This window comes from Brassica napus, chromosome C4 (assembly GCF_020379485.1).
Source record: "Brassica napus cultivar Da-Ae chromosome C4, Da-Ae, whole genome shotgun sequence".
Lineage (NCBI taxonomy): Eukaryota > Viridiplantae > Streptophyta > Magnoliopsida > Brassicales > Brassicaceae > Brassica > Brassica napus.
The window spans coordinates 41,212,943-41,231,578 of NC_063447.1; the positions used below are offsets into that span (position 1 = coordinate 41,212,943).

The 18,636-nt window shown below is 36.5% G+C and overlaps 2 protein-coding genes and 1 pseudogene across 2 annotated transcripts; 1 reads left to right on the top strand and 2 right to left on the bottom strand.

Moving 5' to 3' along the window:
- The first annotated feature begins 237 nt into the window (after window positions 1–237).
- On the top strand, window positions 238–2,332 carry LOC106392123 (serine/threonine-protein kinase PBL13-like). Its single transcript, XM_013832898.3, has 4 exons — window positions 238–844; window positions 921–1,056; window positions 1,145–1,281; window positions 1,372–2,332. The coding sequence occupies exons 1-4, from the start codon at window positions 434–436 to the stop codon at window positions 2,038–2,040; spliced, it is 1,353 nt and encodes a 450-aa protein (XP_013688352.1). The 5' UTR covers window positions 238–433; the 3' UTR covers window positions 2,041–2,332.
- A 7,816-nt stretch (window positions 2,333–10,148) lies between these two features.
- On the bottom strand, window positions 10,149–11,818 carry LOC106390790 (eukaryotic translation initiation factor). The gene is made up of 5 exons (XM_013831326.3): window positions 11,555–11,818; window positions 11,310–11,484; window positions 11,110–11,235; window positions 10,501–10,566; window positions 10,149–10,415 (listed from the first exon to the last, which is right to left on the bottom strand). The coding sequence occupies exons 1-5, from the start codon at window positions 11,752–11,754 to the stop codon at window positions 10,383–10,385; spliced, it is 600 nt and encodes a 199-aa protein (XP_013686780.1). The 5' UTR covers window positions 11,755–11,818; the 3' UTR covers window positions 10,149–10,382.
- Window positions 11,819–11,953: 135 nt separating this feature from the next.
- Window positions 11,954–13,411, bottom strand: LOC111202172 (annotated as a pseudogene).
- Window positions 13,412–18,636: the final 5,225 nt, after the last annotated feature.

Below are 18,636 nucleotides of genomic sequence, written 5' to 3' on the forward strand. Positions count from 1 at the left end.
TTCAACCTAAACCCACCTTTTGGAGGTGGTCATTTTATAAAATGGAGAGAGAACTCATTATCCAATTCTTTTTAATGTGGAGCTTTAAGAAAAAGGGCAAACGTGTCATTTTCCCCCTTGGAGCCAACCACTCACGACTATGAACTTGTCTAAGTACGAATTAAATGACAATGTCAGGCGCAGTTAAACTTTAGAAAGCGGTATAAACCCACAGAACGAAGTCGTCGCCCTCTTTCTCTGAGTAAACTATTTATTTTTCCTTTTTGGTAAGAAAAGTTCTTGAGAAGGAAACCGAGTAGTTAAGATTAAAATATAAAACTGGAAATAGTTAGAAAGTCGTGGTCTCTTCCCCTTAGACTTTAAAAGCTCTTTCTCCCATTACAAACCAAAACCATTAGAAAAAAACAACAGCAACCCAAAAAAACAAGAAACTATGGCCGTGAAGAAGAAACTATCCTGGAGATCACTAATGGTTTTATGTTTCTTGGATCCAGACAACATATGTTCATCCAAAAAGGTAAAGAAAAATGACGGTGATGGTGTAATAACAAAACAGAAATCATTTCTCGGGTTGTCGATTTTAGACATAAGCGATCCAAGTTCCTCAACCTTGTCTGAAGATCTTTCAATCTCTCTGGCCGGTTCGGATCTCCACGTTTTCACACAGGCAGAGCTCAAAGTCATAACACAAAGCTTCTCTTCAAGCAACTTCCTCGGCGAAGGAGGGTTCGGTCCGGTTCACAAAGGGTTCATCGACGACAAGTTACGTCCTGGTCTTAAAGCTCAGCCTGTGGCCGTTAAACTTCTCGATCTAGATGGCCTTCAAGGTCACCGTGAATGGCTGGTTCGTACATTCGTATCCATAATCATCTGTTCTTTTTTACAAAATATTGAGTATTAAAATGTTTTTTTTTATTCAGACGGAGGTTATATTTTTAGGGAAGTTAAAGCACCCAAATTTGGTGAAGCTGATTGGGTATTGCTGCGAGGAAGAACATAGACTTCTTGTCTATGAGTTCATGCCTCGTGGGAGTTTAGAGTCTCAACTATTCAGAAGTAAGTTCTAAATCATTAATACTAATCATTAAATGATTGATTCTTTGTTAGAACAGGAAGTGATGAACATGAGTTGTTAAATATGCAGGGTGTTCTATATCGCTGCCATGGCTAACGAGGATGAAGATCGCTCACGGAGCTGCAAAGGGTTTGCAGTTTCTCCACGAAGCAGAAAAGCCCGTCATCTACCGCGATTTCAAGGCCTCCAATATCTTGTTAGATTCTGTAAGCAACCAAGTCTCAAAATTATCATTCAAAAGTGTTGGATTTGAATAATGGTAATTAATGATCTTTCATCTCCAATTATTATTTCAGGATTATACAGCAAAGCTCTCTGATTTCGGGCTAGCAAAAGACGGACCAGAAGGTGACGAAACGCACGTGTCAACACGCGTGATGGGCACGCAAGGGTACGCCGCTCCAGAGTATATAATGACAGGCCATCTAACGGCAAAGAGTGACGTGTACAGCTTTGGGGTTGTGTTACTTGAGCTGTTGACAGGTCGGAGGTCGGTAGACAAAAAGAGATCGTCAAGGGAACAAAACCTCGTTGATTGGGCTCGTCCAATGCTCAACGACCCACGAAAACTCGGGAGAATAATGGACCCGAGGCTCGAAGATCAGTACTCAGCGACGGGTGCAAGAAAGGCAGCGGCTTTGGCTTACCAATGCCTAAGCTACCGACCAAACAGAAGGCCATGCATCAGCACCGTTGTTTCGGTTCTCCAGGACATTAAAGATTACGGCGATGATATTCCTATTGGGACGTTTACTTACACGGTCTCTTCCTCGCCTGCCAAGCCAAGCCTTGAAGTTAAAGAGTCAAGTGTTCAAAATTCGGACAAGCCTCGCAATGTTCATAAGAGTGATCAACATCATAATAAGTACCGGTCTCCGGTCCATACGGCACGAAACCACCGGTTAACTTTGAGAAACGGGTTAAATTCACCAATGCGTAATGAGGCCGGAGGGGAACGGTACTGAGTTTCTCTTTTTCTTTTACATTTGTAGTTTGTCTTTTCAAAACATAAGATGTAGATAATGTCTTTCGTCCATCAAAAATCTAAAACAAAATTCTAGAATAGGTTTTGTTTAAAAGGGTCTTTTCGTGGGGTTAAGTTGATTATTTTTAAGCCAAGTTACAAAAAAAAAAAAGTTGATTATTTTTTTCTATTTGTTTTTCTTTTGTTTGATCCATTCGAAGCAAGCGGAAGTATTATTGTAACACAACTTGGTCTAAAGAAGTTAATAAAAAAATACATTTGGTCTTAACAAAGACGCGTTCTGGTTCACTTCTTTTCTATTTATGTTTGTTTATTTCATATGACAACGTGCATTGGACACGTAAAATAGTTGGAATTTGATAGTCCTTCCAAAATTACAATCATTATATGACGCTAGTGCTTGACACGAAACCATATAGTGGACATTCGGCGATGGACATACACTTCATTTTTAAAATGATTGTGTTGCACTAGTGATGCCGAGAGGATATTTAGAACAAATATCTTATTTATTTAGTGTTTTATTTATTATTAAGATAATTATCTCTAATATTTTAGAATTTTTATGTTTTTTTATATATAGTCTTTGCGGTTATGGTTTTATGTAGTTGATGAGTTTATGATTTGATTAATAAAATTGAGAGTTTTCTCTTTATTCTTTGTTTTCGGTAGATCATTGGTGATCTAAACGAATTTAAGAAGACATCGATTCTTAAGTATTCTTAAACTAAATAAAATCGTTATGTTATCGTAGTTTTTCAGGTATTCTCAGAATCAACATACCTCTAGTTCTTCCGCTGTCAAGCGGTGATTGACACTTAATAATAAACTAGATTTTGATCCGCGCTTTCAAAGCGCGGGTTTATTTTTGTTTTTTTTTTCAATTGACAAATATTTAGTAAATGTCACATTTTCATATATTTGTGTTTTATTTTATAAAAGACTTAAAAATTTTATCTTTATTTATCGTATTTCATTTTAAATGACTATTTATGTTAAAAAAAATTAAATTTTATTTTTTCAATGAATTAAGTTGGTATAACTCTGATAAATTAATTTTATTATGGGGTTAATATTTTAATTAAAAAATTATATACTTTTAATAAAGATTTATACTTTTCAATAAAAAAATTCAATTATTTTTATGAATGCTTAAATTATATTAAGAAAAGAAAAAAATAATAATTAAGAATAGTTGAAAAAAAATTATTTGAACTTGGACTCAATGGTCCAAAGGAAAAAAAAAAGTGAGAATTGAATCTGATTTTTTAATAGGCCCAAATGGCCCAAGAGAGATTTGATTTGGGCTGGATCCAAAAATAATGACCCAATATAGATTTGTTATTAATATTACTTAATTGTCCTTAATGAAACATGCAATGTTAGTGAAGGAAACATGCCCTTAAGGTAATTATGATAACAGGATCCTGCTTTAATAGTATAGATATTCTTAAGTGTCTATCAAGTGGGTGTGACTCGGCAACAATCAAATTGTTGACAACGTTTAGGAGGTGAGGGCATAATGATTTTAACTGGAGGAGAGAATTATAGGAGTTTTAAATTAAGGGAATGTCCTAATCTGGGAATCTTCATATTATCATTTGAGAACACGGTTTTAGTTAGGTCTCAAGTATCCCCCTTTTAGTACTTCATTGAAATGATTATTGAGAAGTACATAGTTCATGAAAAAGCTCATAACAGAGAAAGATACCAGTAGGTATCAAAGAGCAGACCACCACAAGCGATGGATACATAAGAAAATATCCTAACAATGTGAGAATTGAGGTCAGAATACAAAGGCCAAGGATAAGGCAAGAATCCCTTGTGGCCATGATAAGACCTAGAGATGCTATTATCAAAAGAGACTCGAGCGAAAGAAGAACGCAGACGAGTCCGAAGCATCAAGAGATGATGCTGACGTGGAGAAGCCAAAACAAAATTTAAACATAATTAAGCAAGAGTCTGATACTTTTTATGATAGCACGACAACAATTTTCATAATTTATAAAAGATTATTGATTTTTTTTTGAACTTAATGGTTAAAAAAAAAAATATTGTTTTTGTTAATTTTTTCGAGTTAGCTTCAGTGTCGCCACCACTGAGTGGAAAGTCCTGACTGTGTTGCTTCTACTTCTTGAACCATTAGAATAGCAACGTCAACTTCGTCTGTACTAGACACTACTTCTTGCGAGCTCTCCCTAGACTCCGTCACAGCCAGTAATATCTCATAATCTCCGATAACATGAACCGAGATACGAAAAGAGTCTGGTTCGGGTCATTCTTTTCAGTGTGATATGGATAAATTTCTTCTACATTTCTTGAGACGAAAAACTCCTCTGTTTCGAGATCATATAACTTCCATCCACGCTTTCTAAAAAGGTAACAAACGAAGACGCAACATCTGCTTCTTTCTTTAAAGTTGTCTTTGTCAAGCACTAGATTGTGATCAAAACAAAGACAGCCGAAGGTTTTCATATCGCATACGATGGTGGCTTCCCATACAAACACTCGCATGGATTTTTACCATTTAAAAGACTCAATGGAGTCCTACTAATGACACGCGCTGCAGCCCAGACACTCTCGCCCCAAAACTTGATGGGAAGATTAGCCTCAAATAACAAAGATCTCGAGACGTTCAGAATATGAAGATGTTTGCGCTCCACTCGTCTATTTTTCTGTGGAGTCGCTACACACGAGGTGTTATGTAGAATACCATTTTCTGTGAAATACTTTGACAGACACATCAACTCCGTACCATTGTCGCTCCTGACCTTCTGCACATTTTGACTAAACTGCCGATGAACCATGCGACAAAATTTCGGCAAAACAGTCTTTACTTCAGTATTCTCAAGAAGTAGATGTATTCAAACTGCACGTGAAATATCATCTACTATGGTCAGGAAATACACATCACTACACGAAGAAGGTTCACGATAAGGGCTCCATAGATCAACATGAATTAACTCAAAAAGAACTGAATCTTTATTTAATGCTCTCGGCAAACACCCCGCGAGTCTGTTTATATTTAAAACAAATTTCACAACCTCCAAATTTATCGGAGTTGTCTAAAACACCAGAAACAAATGGTAAATATCCTAAAACACCAAAAGAGGGAGGCCCTAATCTCCGATGCTACAAAGTCTTGTCCTCGGCAGCTTTGACTTTGTGTCCTCATGCCATCATGACATCATGATAAACGTAAACACCACCCCGTTTTTCACTGTCCTCGTAAAACGATCATGTGAAATGCACATTGTATCAGTAAACACTGCGAAACAATCAGTTTGCTTAAGAAAATTTTCAACATACAACAGTGTGTAGTTCAAGTTTGGAACAAAAAGAACGTGAGACAAAGTAATGGCGTCTGATAGTCGCAGTGAACCACTTATGGATATGAACACCTGACGTGCATCTGTTAAACTTACGGGACAACTGGCTATTGGTTGCAATGTGTCAGCAATCTCTCATCACCAGTCATGTAATGAGATGCCCCAGTATTAAGAATCACCTCACCTATCTGCTTCTTACCATTAAGTTTGTCAGGAACTGGATTATACTTTTGATGATCAAGAAGAGCTGCTAATGAGGCCCACTGCTCAGCTGATAAAGATGGAACACATGTCCCTCGTACTGAAGTAGGCAAAGCCAGTGCCGCATTAGACCGTGGTTGACTTCGACCACGTCTTCTACTTCTACCACGTCCACTTCGTTCTCCTTCGCGACTATGCTCGGTCCACAACTCGGGGAACCCAATGAGCTGCCAAAAATTCTTCTTATCGTGACCTGTATGACCGCAATGTGAGCACATGACTGTAGTACCCCGTCTACAAAAAAAAGAGAAGATTCAGTAGATAAAAAAAGATGGATGGTGTTCCGTGGGTGGAATTCAGTAAATCAGTCATGTGAGCTGCAACTGGTTGCTTTCTTGATTCATTTAGATGGTCATGTGATAGAAATAAGCTGTTTGATTGCCTTGCTTCTTCATAAAAATGCACATGCTTCTTATAAGCTGCTTAGTCTGCTAGCTCATTAAAGATCACATGCAAATCACAAGCTGCATGTTTGCTTCCTTGCTGAACCATGACACGTGAGGAGCACATGTCTGAGTAAAGTTTTCTTCATAGGAGGGAAAGGACAACAGCTTATTTTTGAGAATGATGAAGCAGCTCTCCACTTGTCATCACCCAGTCCTACTTTGTGATGAGATTGATGAAGCAGCTCTCCACATGTCTGCTCACCATCTTGCTTTGTGTAAAGAGAAAACCCTCAGATGAAATAACTACTATGCTATAATTACCTTCTTCTCTCCTCTGGACGTCCTGTGATATACATATATACTAGAGAAAAATCAGTCATAGTTTGAGAAAAAAATCAGAGAGCAAAAGAGAAAAAAATCAGAAGAAAATCAGAGAAAGATGTGGTGAATTCTTCTTGTCCTTCATACCTCAGCCTCAATTTGTCGAAGAGCAGAAGATTATCAGTACGGAATCAAGACGAAGATTTGGAGTGGTTGAGAAGGGTTTGGCCAACATCTGGAATCAAAGAGTCAAGCCACATCGATGACTCACAGTTAATTGTTTGTTAATGAATTTTAATGAAGGTTCCTGACATCGGAGACGGTTCTTGAGCTATGGAAGCCAGACTGGTCTAGGTATCAGTTTGTGGTTCTGAGGCTTGAGACAATGTCTGGACTAAGTGGATAGCAAGACTAGTCTAAGCACTCGAGTTATTGTGATTGTGTGATTGTGTGATTATTGTATGTTGTTATGGTATGTACCTCGTGTTGGTACTATTGTGTGAGAACCTCGTGGTGGTTCTAGTAGTTGCAGGTCATTGCTTCCTCAAATGGTACCACTAAGCCGATCGTGGTCCGGGAAGTGGTGGGCTCGGTTTAGCTTAGCTTGATCACCAATGCCGACTGTCACATGTGGATCTGACAGCCCCCGGCGAGCCCGATAGAGGACCGGGGAACGACGATTCCGATTGAGGACCGTGACCGGGTGATTCCCGAGCGCCTACGCCTGTGTGGTGTAATAGTGAAGGGATTGCCGGTGTCCCTTGTGTGAAGGAAGAATGATTCTGTTGGGCCCTAGGATATATATTTGGTTGATGTGATGACACTCATGAAGAGTGTTCAATTTATTATGGTTTAATGGTTTAATGCTTCCAACATTTATGCTTTAATATTTTGATTATTGATTGATGAACTATCCGTCTTGCTTGTGTTTGGGATTGAGTTTGGGATGACGGGTAGTTGTATATGCTAGATAGGGAATCCTGTCTCACTGAGTGAAACACTCACTCCTCACATCCTTAAAGATGTGCATTAAATCTTTCTACAAGCTATCATCCTCAAAGTGCCGGTCAATCATAGGTTGTTAATATGTGTCTCGAGACGTATCTTCGTTGCATGACAAGTGATAAATCAACTTTATGGAGTAAATGGTTACCACTTGCATAATTTTGGTACAACACAAGTTTTCATTCGGCTATTCAAGCTACACCTTATGAAGTTGTGTATGGACAATCTCCTCCAATCCATCTACCTTATCTTCCTAGAAAGTCTAAAGTTCAAATAGTGGCAAAGTGTCTCAAGGACAGGGAAGATATGTTGTTGATACTGAAGTTTTATCTATTAATGGCACATCATATAATGAAACAAATTCCACATAGAAGACGTAGTGAAAGTTATTTTGAGATAGAGGATTAGGTTTTTTTGTTTTTTTTTTAAATTGCAGCCTTACAGACATCAATCAGTGGTCAATAGACTATCACACAATATTTCACTGAAGTACTATGGTCCTTATTTAATATTGGATAAAATAGGACCAATAGCTTACAAGCTACAACTACATCCACTTTCACAGGTTCACCCGGTGTTTCATGTGTCTCAACTGAAGAGATTAGTGGGGAATGTTACGACTACAAACCAATTACCTACTGTGGTAAGGGACATAATGATTAAGGAACCATAGTTTTGTTTGGCACAGAAGGTGGTACAAAGTCAAGGTCAAACAACAACTATGGTATTGATTCAGGAGGTAAATAAGTCAGCAGATGAAGTAACATGGGTGTACTTGTTTGATATTCAACAGAAGTATCCACGGTTTCAAATCTAACCTTGTGTACAAGGTTTTCTAAGGAGGGAATTTTTGTTACATGGAAACATAGGAAGGATATGCATAATAACAAGTGGCAGAATAAGAGTGGACGCGGAGAGAAGTTTGTTGAGGTCGTTAGGCTGTTAAGCGCGGATCAATCAAACTACGATGTGTGGCATCTACTGACGAGTGTTCGTTTTATAAAACTATTTTTTTTTATTTTCACTTGATTCATTCAGAAAAGTATTGTAAACATCTTTTTCTTGTTCTATAACAATTTTGTAGTTCAATTGAGTTCGTACTTGTGAGAAGATCCTTCTTAGTCAGTGATTTTCTGCACTTTGCGTTTCGATTTGATGTTTTAGAAACATCGAATTGAATTAGTAACAATAGCTTATATTATCAGTAATTTATAATCCGAGGAAAATCTGACATACGGAAAACAAACAGAATGGATGCATGAACATGATCATGAACATCTTGTAGTGAGGATGCAAAAAAAGAATAAATTGTTCGAGATGGAAGCACTATCATTTTTATATTTCAACCACCATCCAAGACCGTCCAAGTTCAAGCTGATCAACAACTAAACAAGTAGTTTGTGTAGTTTGTGCATGCTCGTTTCCTTACCTTTGGTTTGTTCCACTAGATTTTTCAAATGAAGGTTTTTAACGAGACCATAAGCTACTTCACATTACTTGGTTGTTGATCTACGGTCCAAACAAGACATATATATCTTATATTTCTTTTTTATCTAAGTTTCTAAATTCAGACTTTAATATTTAAGTTGGTCTTTGTGTTTTTTCCAGTGTTTTTAAAACCGGACCGGAAGCTGAACCGGAAATATTTTGGGTCACGGTTCAATATGGTTCGACCGGATCAAACCTGGTTCAATAATATGGTTTAATATTTTTTTAGTATGTAAATATAAAAGTAATATTAGTAAACATGATGCATAGTTAAAATATAAATCAATTTTGAACATAAAATATTATAAATATAAATTAGTTTCTTGTTTATATGGATGATTTATAGATTTTCGATAGTTTTAGTGGTTTTTATTGGTTTAATAACTTTGAAATATAATCAGACTATGTGGCCGGTTCATGGTCGAACCAATTACTAGACCAACCCGGCTATATAACCGGTTCATGGTCGAATCCGGTCCAACCATCGGGTCGGTCCGGTTTTAAAAACACTGTTTTTTTCCAAGAGGAGGCTTTTTTTACTCCTTGTATTTTTTAGATGCTGTGCATGTAATATTTCCTGATCGAAATCAATAAGATATCTATCTAATTTTTTTATTTTTTTATTTTTTTATTTTTTTATTTTTTTTATTTTTTTATTTTTTTATTTTTTTATTTTTTTTTGGTGGAAGCTCCTTTGGTCCAGTGGTTTGACCAAGGTTTCATTAATGCTTCTACATCAGGAGGTCTGGGTTTCAATTCGTGGAAAAGACGGAAATATGCAAATTAAGGGAAAAAAGACTTACAAGAGATCTGTAGCATGGCGCAAGGAGTACTGTCAAGCGTGGATCTCATAGGACGGCTCAGGTGATGCAGTCAGGCGTGAATCCTCATACGGCAGGTAGAATTATCGGTTGTAGAATCGTATGTAATATTTCTCATAAGTGTAATAGCATAATTATACAGCGTTAAAAAAAAATCTATCTAATTTTTTTGATCAAAAATCTCTCTCTAAGTTTAGATCAAGTTGGTGTGTAATATCCAACAAATCAAAATTCAATCTCTTTGGTGTATTCTATTTAGAGAAGGAGAACTAGGAGTATCAAGAGCCTTTGCATCTCATGTGTCACCATTCGATCAGCAAGGCTTATCCCCTCTCAACCGTTCTAGAGTGACGAACTTGGTCAGATTTACATTGTAAATAGTGAGTGGTTTTGTTTTGTGGTGACATTAACCACATCTTCAAAGCATACAACTAAAACAGTTGTCCGTTTTTGGAATGTAACAATGAAAATACAAAATGGCATTAAAAATCAGACATTTGATTTAAGAGAGAGTGTGTCCAAAATTTGATGCTTCCAAAAAGATATAACTGAACTAAATATTAAAAAGCTTCTTTCCAGTGAAAAATAAAAATTTGTAGAGTTACACCTCAAAGTGAGTGTCCCTAAAGGTCTCAGGCTCTCAGCTATGAGTAATGCAAGACAAAGCTAGATTGCATCTTCCTCAGGTCTCACCACACTTGTGTCTTCTCCTCAGACAGTGAACCGAGTTCTTCTAGAATCATCCTATATATATACGTAAACCACATTTTAGTAAGCCACGTAAGATGAACAAAAATAATTAGCCTCAATGTGGAGAAAGTTAAGTTACATGGTTAGTGAAAGTTATCTTGTCGGTGACATCAAGTATCTCCTTCCACTTCTTCCCAATACCCATCTGGATTTACAATAACAAACAACAAAGTAGTAATTTCATCAGACAGATTCATAAACCACACTTCGACATATTACATTACTGCCAAGTTCTAAAGAGATGGCCTCTAATAAATAGAGCTACGTTTATACTGCGAATGAACTAAAAAAAGCAAGACTAATAGATATATCGTTAAACAAACATATACTTTCAATGTATATAAATATTAATCTTGAATGGTAATTCAAATGAGAAGAAGTATCTCGATCGATAATAAGCTGGTGAAACTCCAAAGGATAAAGAAACAAGATAGTTATCCATTCTAAGTGTGTGTATCGAAGAGAATATTAACATAGTCAACAGCTTAAACTGTTTTACTATAGTAAGCAATTAACACATTCAACAACGCTAACATATTGTACAAGCATACTTCTTCGTACACCACCAGTACGCAAAACAAAAAATTGGAACAAGATAATCAAACAATAATGGGAGATCGCACCGGATAACAAGTAGAAGAAAACAGCAATCCAACAACACCATAGTGAGAGAAGACAAGCATCATACCAGAACAGCTTCATTAGATTTGGTCCTTGTCCACAAGGAGAGCTTGTCCTGCTTTGGGCGCGCACTAGCAACCACACCACAAATCTCATCAGCCTCATCAAATTGCTCTCCGACAAGAGCCATCAACTGCCAGAGAAAACATGTCATTACCAGATGCAATATTATCTAAACTACAAGAAGAAGGGGAAGAAGATGAGTACAGTTTCAAGCCAAGCCTTGTCTAAAGCAGGCTTCCTGTTGTTGGCAACAACATAAGTCCACTTTCCGCCATGAGCACACTCAGGATCTTCCCACTTGGGCTCAACACCAGCTTTGAACATGTGAATTTCAGCATTCGCCGTCAATTTGCTAGGGATGAATATAGTCTCGTGCAAACTGCAAAAGAAGATGTAGCTTTCTAAGAAAATCACAGATCGCTAACAATAAAAGGAGAAGAGAAACAAACCCCCAGAAATCTTGGACGGTGTCGAAGGTATAGGCTTTGCGAAGGGAGGCTCCCCAGGCGGCGCCTTGCTTAGGTTTGGATTGGTTATCGAACCAGAAACTCCACTTTCTTTCGAGCTTGTGAGCAGGCTGCTTCTCCGTCGTCTCTGTTGCCGGTACTTCCGCCGCCGCAAGGGCTTCGTTCACATCCTCTGTCGCCATCGCACTCGATCGGTCAAACAAAGAGAGAGATTGTGATTTGTCAAGAGAGTTTTGGAATGTTACTTTCCATGGGTTCACCAGTCATATAAGGACCCTATTTGGGTTAATTTTGGGCCGGTCCAATACAGACCATTACTAGACGAAAGGGCACTTGGAACTACTGTAGGAAAAAATAAGTCAGTTTTGGGTTTTAATCAGTGCATCCGCGCACGAGTGTTATCTCAATTTATAATGTACTAGGAATATAGTTAGATATATCACTTTCAACGCGCCTCCACGGAGAATAAGAACATTGTTTACGTTCCAATGTATACACACTATGCTCAGAAACTAAGTTGCTCCCCGGTTGGGTGACCATTCGCAACACTTTGTACTTATCACTGCTTGCATTGTATCCCAAATGCATGTAACATTTCATTGTACCATGGTCAAAACGATGATCCTCGGGTAAGTTTAAGGACTATGGATTATGTAATCACCAAGAGAGGTTCTTGATATCACCATCTCGTGTCTGGACACTACTGATGATGAATCATTTGATACTTGAGAAGTATCAGGCGACGAAAAGAAGAGCAGTTCATTTTCGCCGTAACCAACGTTTGAAGGTGAGAAGGATACGAGGTCGAGAGATTGACATTGACATGAAAGTTTTTATGAACATTTGGGTGCGGATTATGGAGTACCATGTATTTGATACACATGTGAACTTGACAAGGGATTTTGCAGGAAATTTTAAGAGTATATCGCTTATTAGATCAAGAGGGATTGAGTCCAAGCTATGTCTGAAGGTTGTGATCACTCCTTCGTTATTGTTGTCTTCTATCTCCTTTGTCTTCATGGCGACATGACAAACTCAAAGCTAAAAAACATACAACTTTTTATGGCACGTCTAAAAACACATCTAATATATAGAGTTATCTTAATAGAAAAGACATAGTAATCAGCGATAGTAATATTACCTCGAGAAATTTACAAATTTCTTGATGGTGCTTTCTACTCTTGTTCACAAGTTATGACCTTAAATATCAATTATAACTTATCCACACCATTTATAATAGAAGACAGACAATAGATATGCCTCCACAACTATGATAATTACTCTAAAAGGATGACAGGAAGGATACATATGATAACAAATCCTTCTAGATATTTTCCCAAATTATGTTAATAGGATATATATGATAACAAATCCGTATTTTATAGAATTGTTATACATTTCTATTTACTTTTTCTTGCTGACATTGCTATTTTGTCTTTTGTCTGTTAAAAGGTTATTATTTTATTACTATCATTTAAAAAATTGTTAATACCTATTATTATTTGTCTTTATTTTGTAGAGATCACTTTCTAAAACCACTATGTCGTTTTCCGCGCTACGCGCGGATAATTACTATTTAAATTTTATTAATGATTTTGTTGTGTAATCATCAAATATTGTAGATTCTTCTTGTGTTCATAAACTATCTAGTATGTAGGATATAGTATAAGAAGAGAGACATACTCTGATTTTTGTTGTTTGAATTTTGCGTATATCTTTATTTTCTCGCATTTTTGTAATAAAATATTTCTATTCGTTTGCCAAAATACAGTAGAACCTATATAAATTAATAATGTTGAAACTTTGAAATTTTATTAATTTATAAAGATATTATTTTACAAAAGTTCCCTTATTTAGATTTCTTTTTTTAAGATATATTTATTCTAAGATAAGAAAAATATTTGATTTTAGTGTATAGACATTGATTGTTATTTTTTTTGAAATTTCACATTTGTATTAATTTTATTATATTATTTGGTGTATATAATATATATCGCATATAACTTTAATGAGGTTTTAGATATAATATTACTAAATTTCATCAAAAAATTATTAAGTGTTGAGAAAATATAAAAACAATTCTATTGTGAATATAAAAAACAATATAATAGTAGGTTCTTACTTATATAAAATATGAATATATAGAAATTGTTAATTTATAATTTTAATGAGACCATATATTTGCATAGAATTTTCTAAAAAAATATTATCTTATTATTTTATCGATTTATGTCAGATTTTGAACCGGTCCAAGTTGAGATCGGCGAAATTTATTAATTTATAGAGATTATTAATTAATCGAACATTAACTTATAAAAGTTATACTGTACCAAAATTGAGTTCAGAATACATAGAAAACTCGTAAGATGTTGCGCGGAAAATTGTTCTCGGTTGTGTTTTCTTAATGATAATCTTCACCTCAGCATTATCTTTAGTTGACCATTTAATTTTATTTTTCTTAGGGCAACTTTTTATATTGTTACCTGGGACGTAAATTATGAAAACTACTTCCTATTACAATTTTTTGAAACTACATTTTTAAGATACTAATATACCATTGCTGCAGCTTAATAAAATAAATTAAAAATTTATTTCATTTAAACACCTAGATACTAATTCAAATAATAAAACATCTTTTAAATAAATAATCTTAATTGATCAGAAACATTCTCCTTCAAATTTAATGGTAAAGGATTATTTCTTCGTTCATATGCACTTCATTGATCTTGTTTTAAATTCATAAATTTCTTATTTGTAAGTCAAATTTTAAAAGTCGAATTATAGAATAGGGGATATGGCCAATACATAATTGGATGACAAAATTCAGCTGTTTTTCAAAAATAAAAAAATAAGATGATAGATGTTCTATTCGGAATCATGATACTCATCAATTATTTTCGAATTGATTGTAAGAAACATTAGCAAACAATTCACCTTACTATTACATATCTCAGCATTTTCCTAAACACATAACAATGAAACTTATATACAAAATATGGTATTAATTGTGATATCCTTCAAGTACGACTGAAATTCTTACCGTAAACAACAATACAATGTAGTATGGTTCTCTTTGGATTTGGGAGATCCAATGTTTTGAGAGTGGATCCTACGTCTTCCATATGTATACAGTAAATGAAACTGAATCTTTGGGCCTCTATGTTAACATAAATAGTAGCTTTAACAACACATCACACTGTGTTACAAATAAAAAAAACAACACATCACACTTTGCAGTCTCCTTGAAATGTTACATGCTTGTAAGAAAGCCTCCCAAGTTGTTGGACTGCCGTTAGTAGAGCTATTGCCTCAGCTTCCAGTGAGGAGTTAGTAGGATCCAGTGAGGAATTTCCTTGGAAGTACTTGCTTCCATCTTTCTTGTACATTGTCTAACCTATTTCTATTTTTTTTCTCATTTGACGATATCCATGACGTATCTACTATGCAAGTGTATACTTTTCCTTCTCTCAGGATTTCCTCTTTTGTCTTCTTTTTTCTCTCTCTCTCATGGACAGCCTGAGGGTTATCTTCTTCTTTCAAGTTTATATTCATTGCCTCCTTCCATAACTTGAAGTCCATGATTGCATTCTTTATAAGGTGGATTCTATGTTCTCTATTGTTTTCAAATATAAGCATGTTTCCATATTCTCCACCCTATAAACATATTTATGCTCTCATCTTGCTTCTCCTTTATCAAATCTTATTAAGGACTCCAAGTTTTAAAACAACATTATTGCAGAGCAAAACTTTGTATTTGACAACTTCCAAATTTCTGAGCTACCCTACATTCAAACACAGAGCATGGTTTAAAGTTTCATCTTTCTCTCCACATACCTGACAGTAGCTGACAGGTCGGGTCTAATTAAGACCCTCTTTTCAGAGGCAGTCGGGGGAATTTATTGTCTAAATATTGAATCTTCTTTTTACGTGAAGGAGTTGTATGTATGGCAAAAAAGATATCCTCATTATTAATTTAGGTTGGAAAAAACTTAACCAAATAAGTATATGTTTGCAGGAAGAAAAAAAAAACAACACGGAGAGATGTAAAATAAAGAAAAGCTTTAGTCAAATCTCAAACAGGAAGATTGAAACTTCAATGAAGGCGCAATCTCTGAGATGAGTGGTGGAAGCTCTACTTGCCATGTTTAGAACGCTTCGCTTTCTTTGGTTCTTCACTGTTACAGGTAATTTTGTCCCCCTAGGCAGCAAGACTTCCACAGGCTTTGGAAGATGCACAAACATCATTTGCAGACAGCAAGGCTACTTCGGACGTTGGAGCAAGTGGGTTTTCATCTGATGATGCTACAGGTGGAAGAACTGCTGGAGAGAGAACCTTTGTGACAATTATAGTCTGAGTCTTTCCTGTTAAGTTGTACTCAGATACCTTGACACTGAACTTATGTGTCTGGCCAATGGTGTGATTAAAGCTTGGGGGACAGGCATCTCATGGTCACCAGCTCCTATTTTTATCAGCCTAACATTCCAGAAAAAGCAATGTGAAATTAAATAATCAGTTGGTGATGTATATTTCGATGGCAAGTTACCTCAAAGTAGCTATCAACTAATCCTGAGCCATGCTTCCTAGTCTACTCACGTCCTGCATCACCAAGAAGGGCGAAGACAGCCTGGTCGTTATTGTCGTAGACAGAGATCTTTGCTAGGTACCTGTCACTAAGAGAAAACAGGAGTTAATTCCAAACAAAACATAAGTTATTAGCAAGTTTAGAGCTCATACTGTGCAACATTGATTACGTTAATGTTGCCACATTTTGGGCACATCAATGAAGAAGGACCTCTGGTGGCCTTAATTTTACAGTCACTGCAGGCAATGTAATACCAAGAAGAGTAACACAGAACATCGTCAATTGTGGCCATGCACCCAAATAAATCATTGCAATCGTGTTAAAGGAGGTGATTTTAGTAGCTAAGCATCTCATTTTGAATGAGAAATCTAGAGCAGTAATTTTACCTTTGCAGATTTCTGCTTGATATAGGCGAATATTTCCCTAATAGTCATTGTCTCGGCCTTAGTTACTACCTCCACATTAACAGATTAGCAATCTTTGGGTTAGAACCCAATCTTTGCCAGTCACTGGAGTGAAGCTACATTTAAGCATCACTCGAAAATGTCAAAACATAAAACTGTTGCATACAGAAACACTAACCAGTTGAAATAATCGATGGTTGGTTGGATATCGTAGTCCATGAAAACTGATAGAGTCTTGATGTCGATAACTCTGTAAACTCTATGATTTGTATTAAGAATCAATGAAAGATGAATAACTTGAAGTACAATCTGGAATTACAATCTCATAGCGATCATAACTTCAGATCATCGTTCTCATGGCGAACGAGAAGTTCTGACTCATATCGTCAAGAACATACAACAACAAGCATAAAGAATCTAAATGCGAATACAAGTTTATTTAAAGCTGAATCCTTAGCTCTCTTTCTTCACTTGGCTTTTCCGGATCTAACGGCAAAGCCTCTGGCTGACTCAGAAGGTTCGCCCAAGTCTTTTGAATTCCCAACGTTCACTGCCACGTCATCTCCTTTTCTTGAATCACTTTCAGTCTTCTTCCTGCGCACGTAAGACTGATGGTACCTATCAATACCTCGTCCATCGAAACCAAGCTTGCCCTCAAGCTTGTAAGAAGGAAAACGTGCAACAAACTCCCGTGAAGACACCCATGAATCATCCGTGATAGGCCGGTCTTTCCAATGAACCAACAACTCCAAAGCCCCTGTTTCATTATGACGTTTAGCTAACAACTCCTCCGGACTCCAATCATCAAACTTCTCTCCCAAACACTCCGGTGGTAATGTGGAAACCACACTGTGATCACCTATCATCTTCTTAATCTGTAAAATATGAAATACTGGATGTATACGAGATCCTATTGGTAACTCCAATCTGTAAGCTGTTTTACCAATTCGCTCTAACACCTTATAAGGACCGTAAAACTTCACTGCTAACTTCTGAAAGAACCTCTTTGAAACTGATTGTTGTCTGTAAGGTCTCAACTTAAGATAAACCAAATCTCCCACTTGTAACTCCACGTCTCTGCGATGCTTATCAGCTTGTCGTTTCATTATCTCTTGAGCGCGCACCAAGCTCTCTTTCAACGTCAACAACATTTCATCACACTGTAATAAGGATTCTTCCAAATCAAAATTCTTCGTGGAACCAAACTCAAACTTCACCAACTTAGGAGGATCCCGTCCATACATAACCTTGAAAGGTGTAGCCTTAAACGCAGAATGAAATGATGTATTGTACCAATACTCAACCCAAGAAAGAAACTGAGACCAAGTTCGAGGATGAGCTGAAGCGTAGCATCTCAGATAGGTCTCTAAACATCGATTCAACACCTCCGTTTGTCCATCTGTTTGAGGATGAAAAGCTGTACTGTACTTTAAGCTTGTCCCTGCCAATTTGAAACAATCACGCCAGAAATTACTCAAGAACAACCGATCTCTGTCAGATACAATAATGCTAGGATAGCCATGAAGTTGAACTATCTCCATAACAAACTTTTTCGCCACATCCGCTGAAGTAAATGGATGTTTCAGTCCTATGAAATGAGCACCTTTACTCAACCGATCCACTACTACCAGAATAACGTTGATGCCATAAGACGTGGGAAATTCTTCTATAAAATCCATACTTATGTCTTCCCAGATCTGATTTGGAATCGGTAAAGGTTGTAAGAGCCCTGCTGGAGACAAGGTTGAATGCTTATGAGTTTGACACACTTCACAAGCTGCCACATAATCCTGAACTCGCTTCTTAATGCCTTTCCATGTAAATGAACTCTGAATCCGCATAAGCGTTTTCAAAGTTTAGGCAATTTTAGGCAATTTTCTGTTTTTGTTATTCGAGCTGCGCGTCAATTAGGTCTTGCAGTCTTAGGGTTTTAGAACTACGAATCTCGCCGACAACTCTCGTAGCCCACACTACAAAAAAAAGTGGTATTAATAGCACATTATGATAGCATTGTTTTCTAAACTGCTATGAATGATTAATTTTTTAATTTTGTTTATATTGATAGCAGTTAATTATC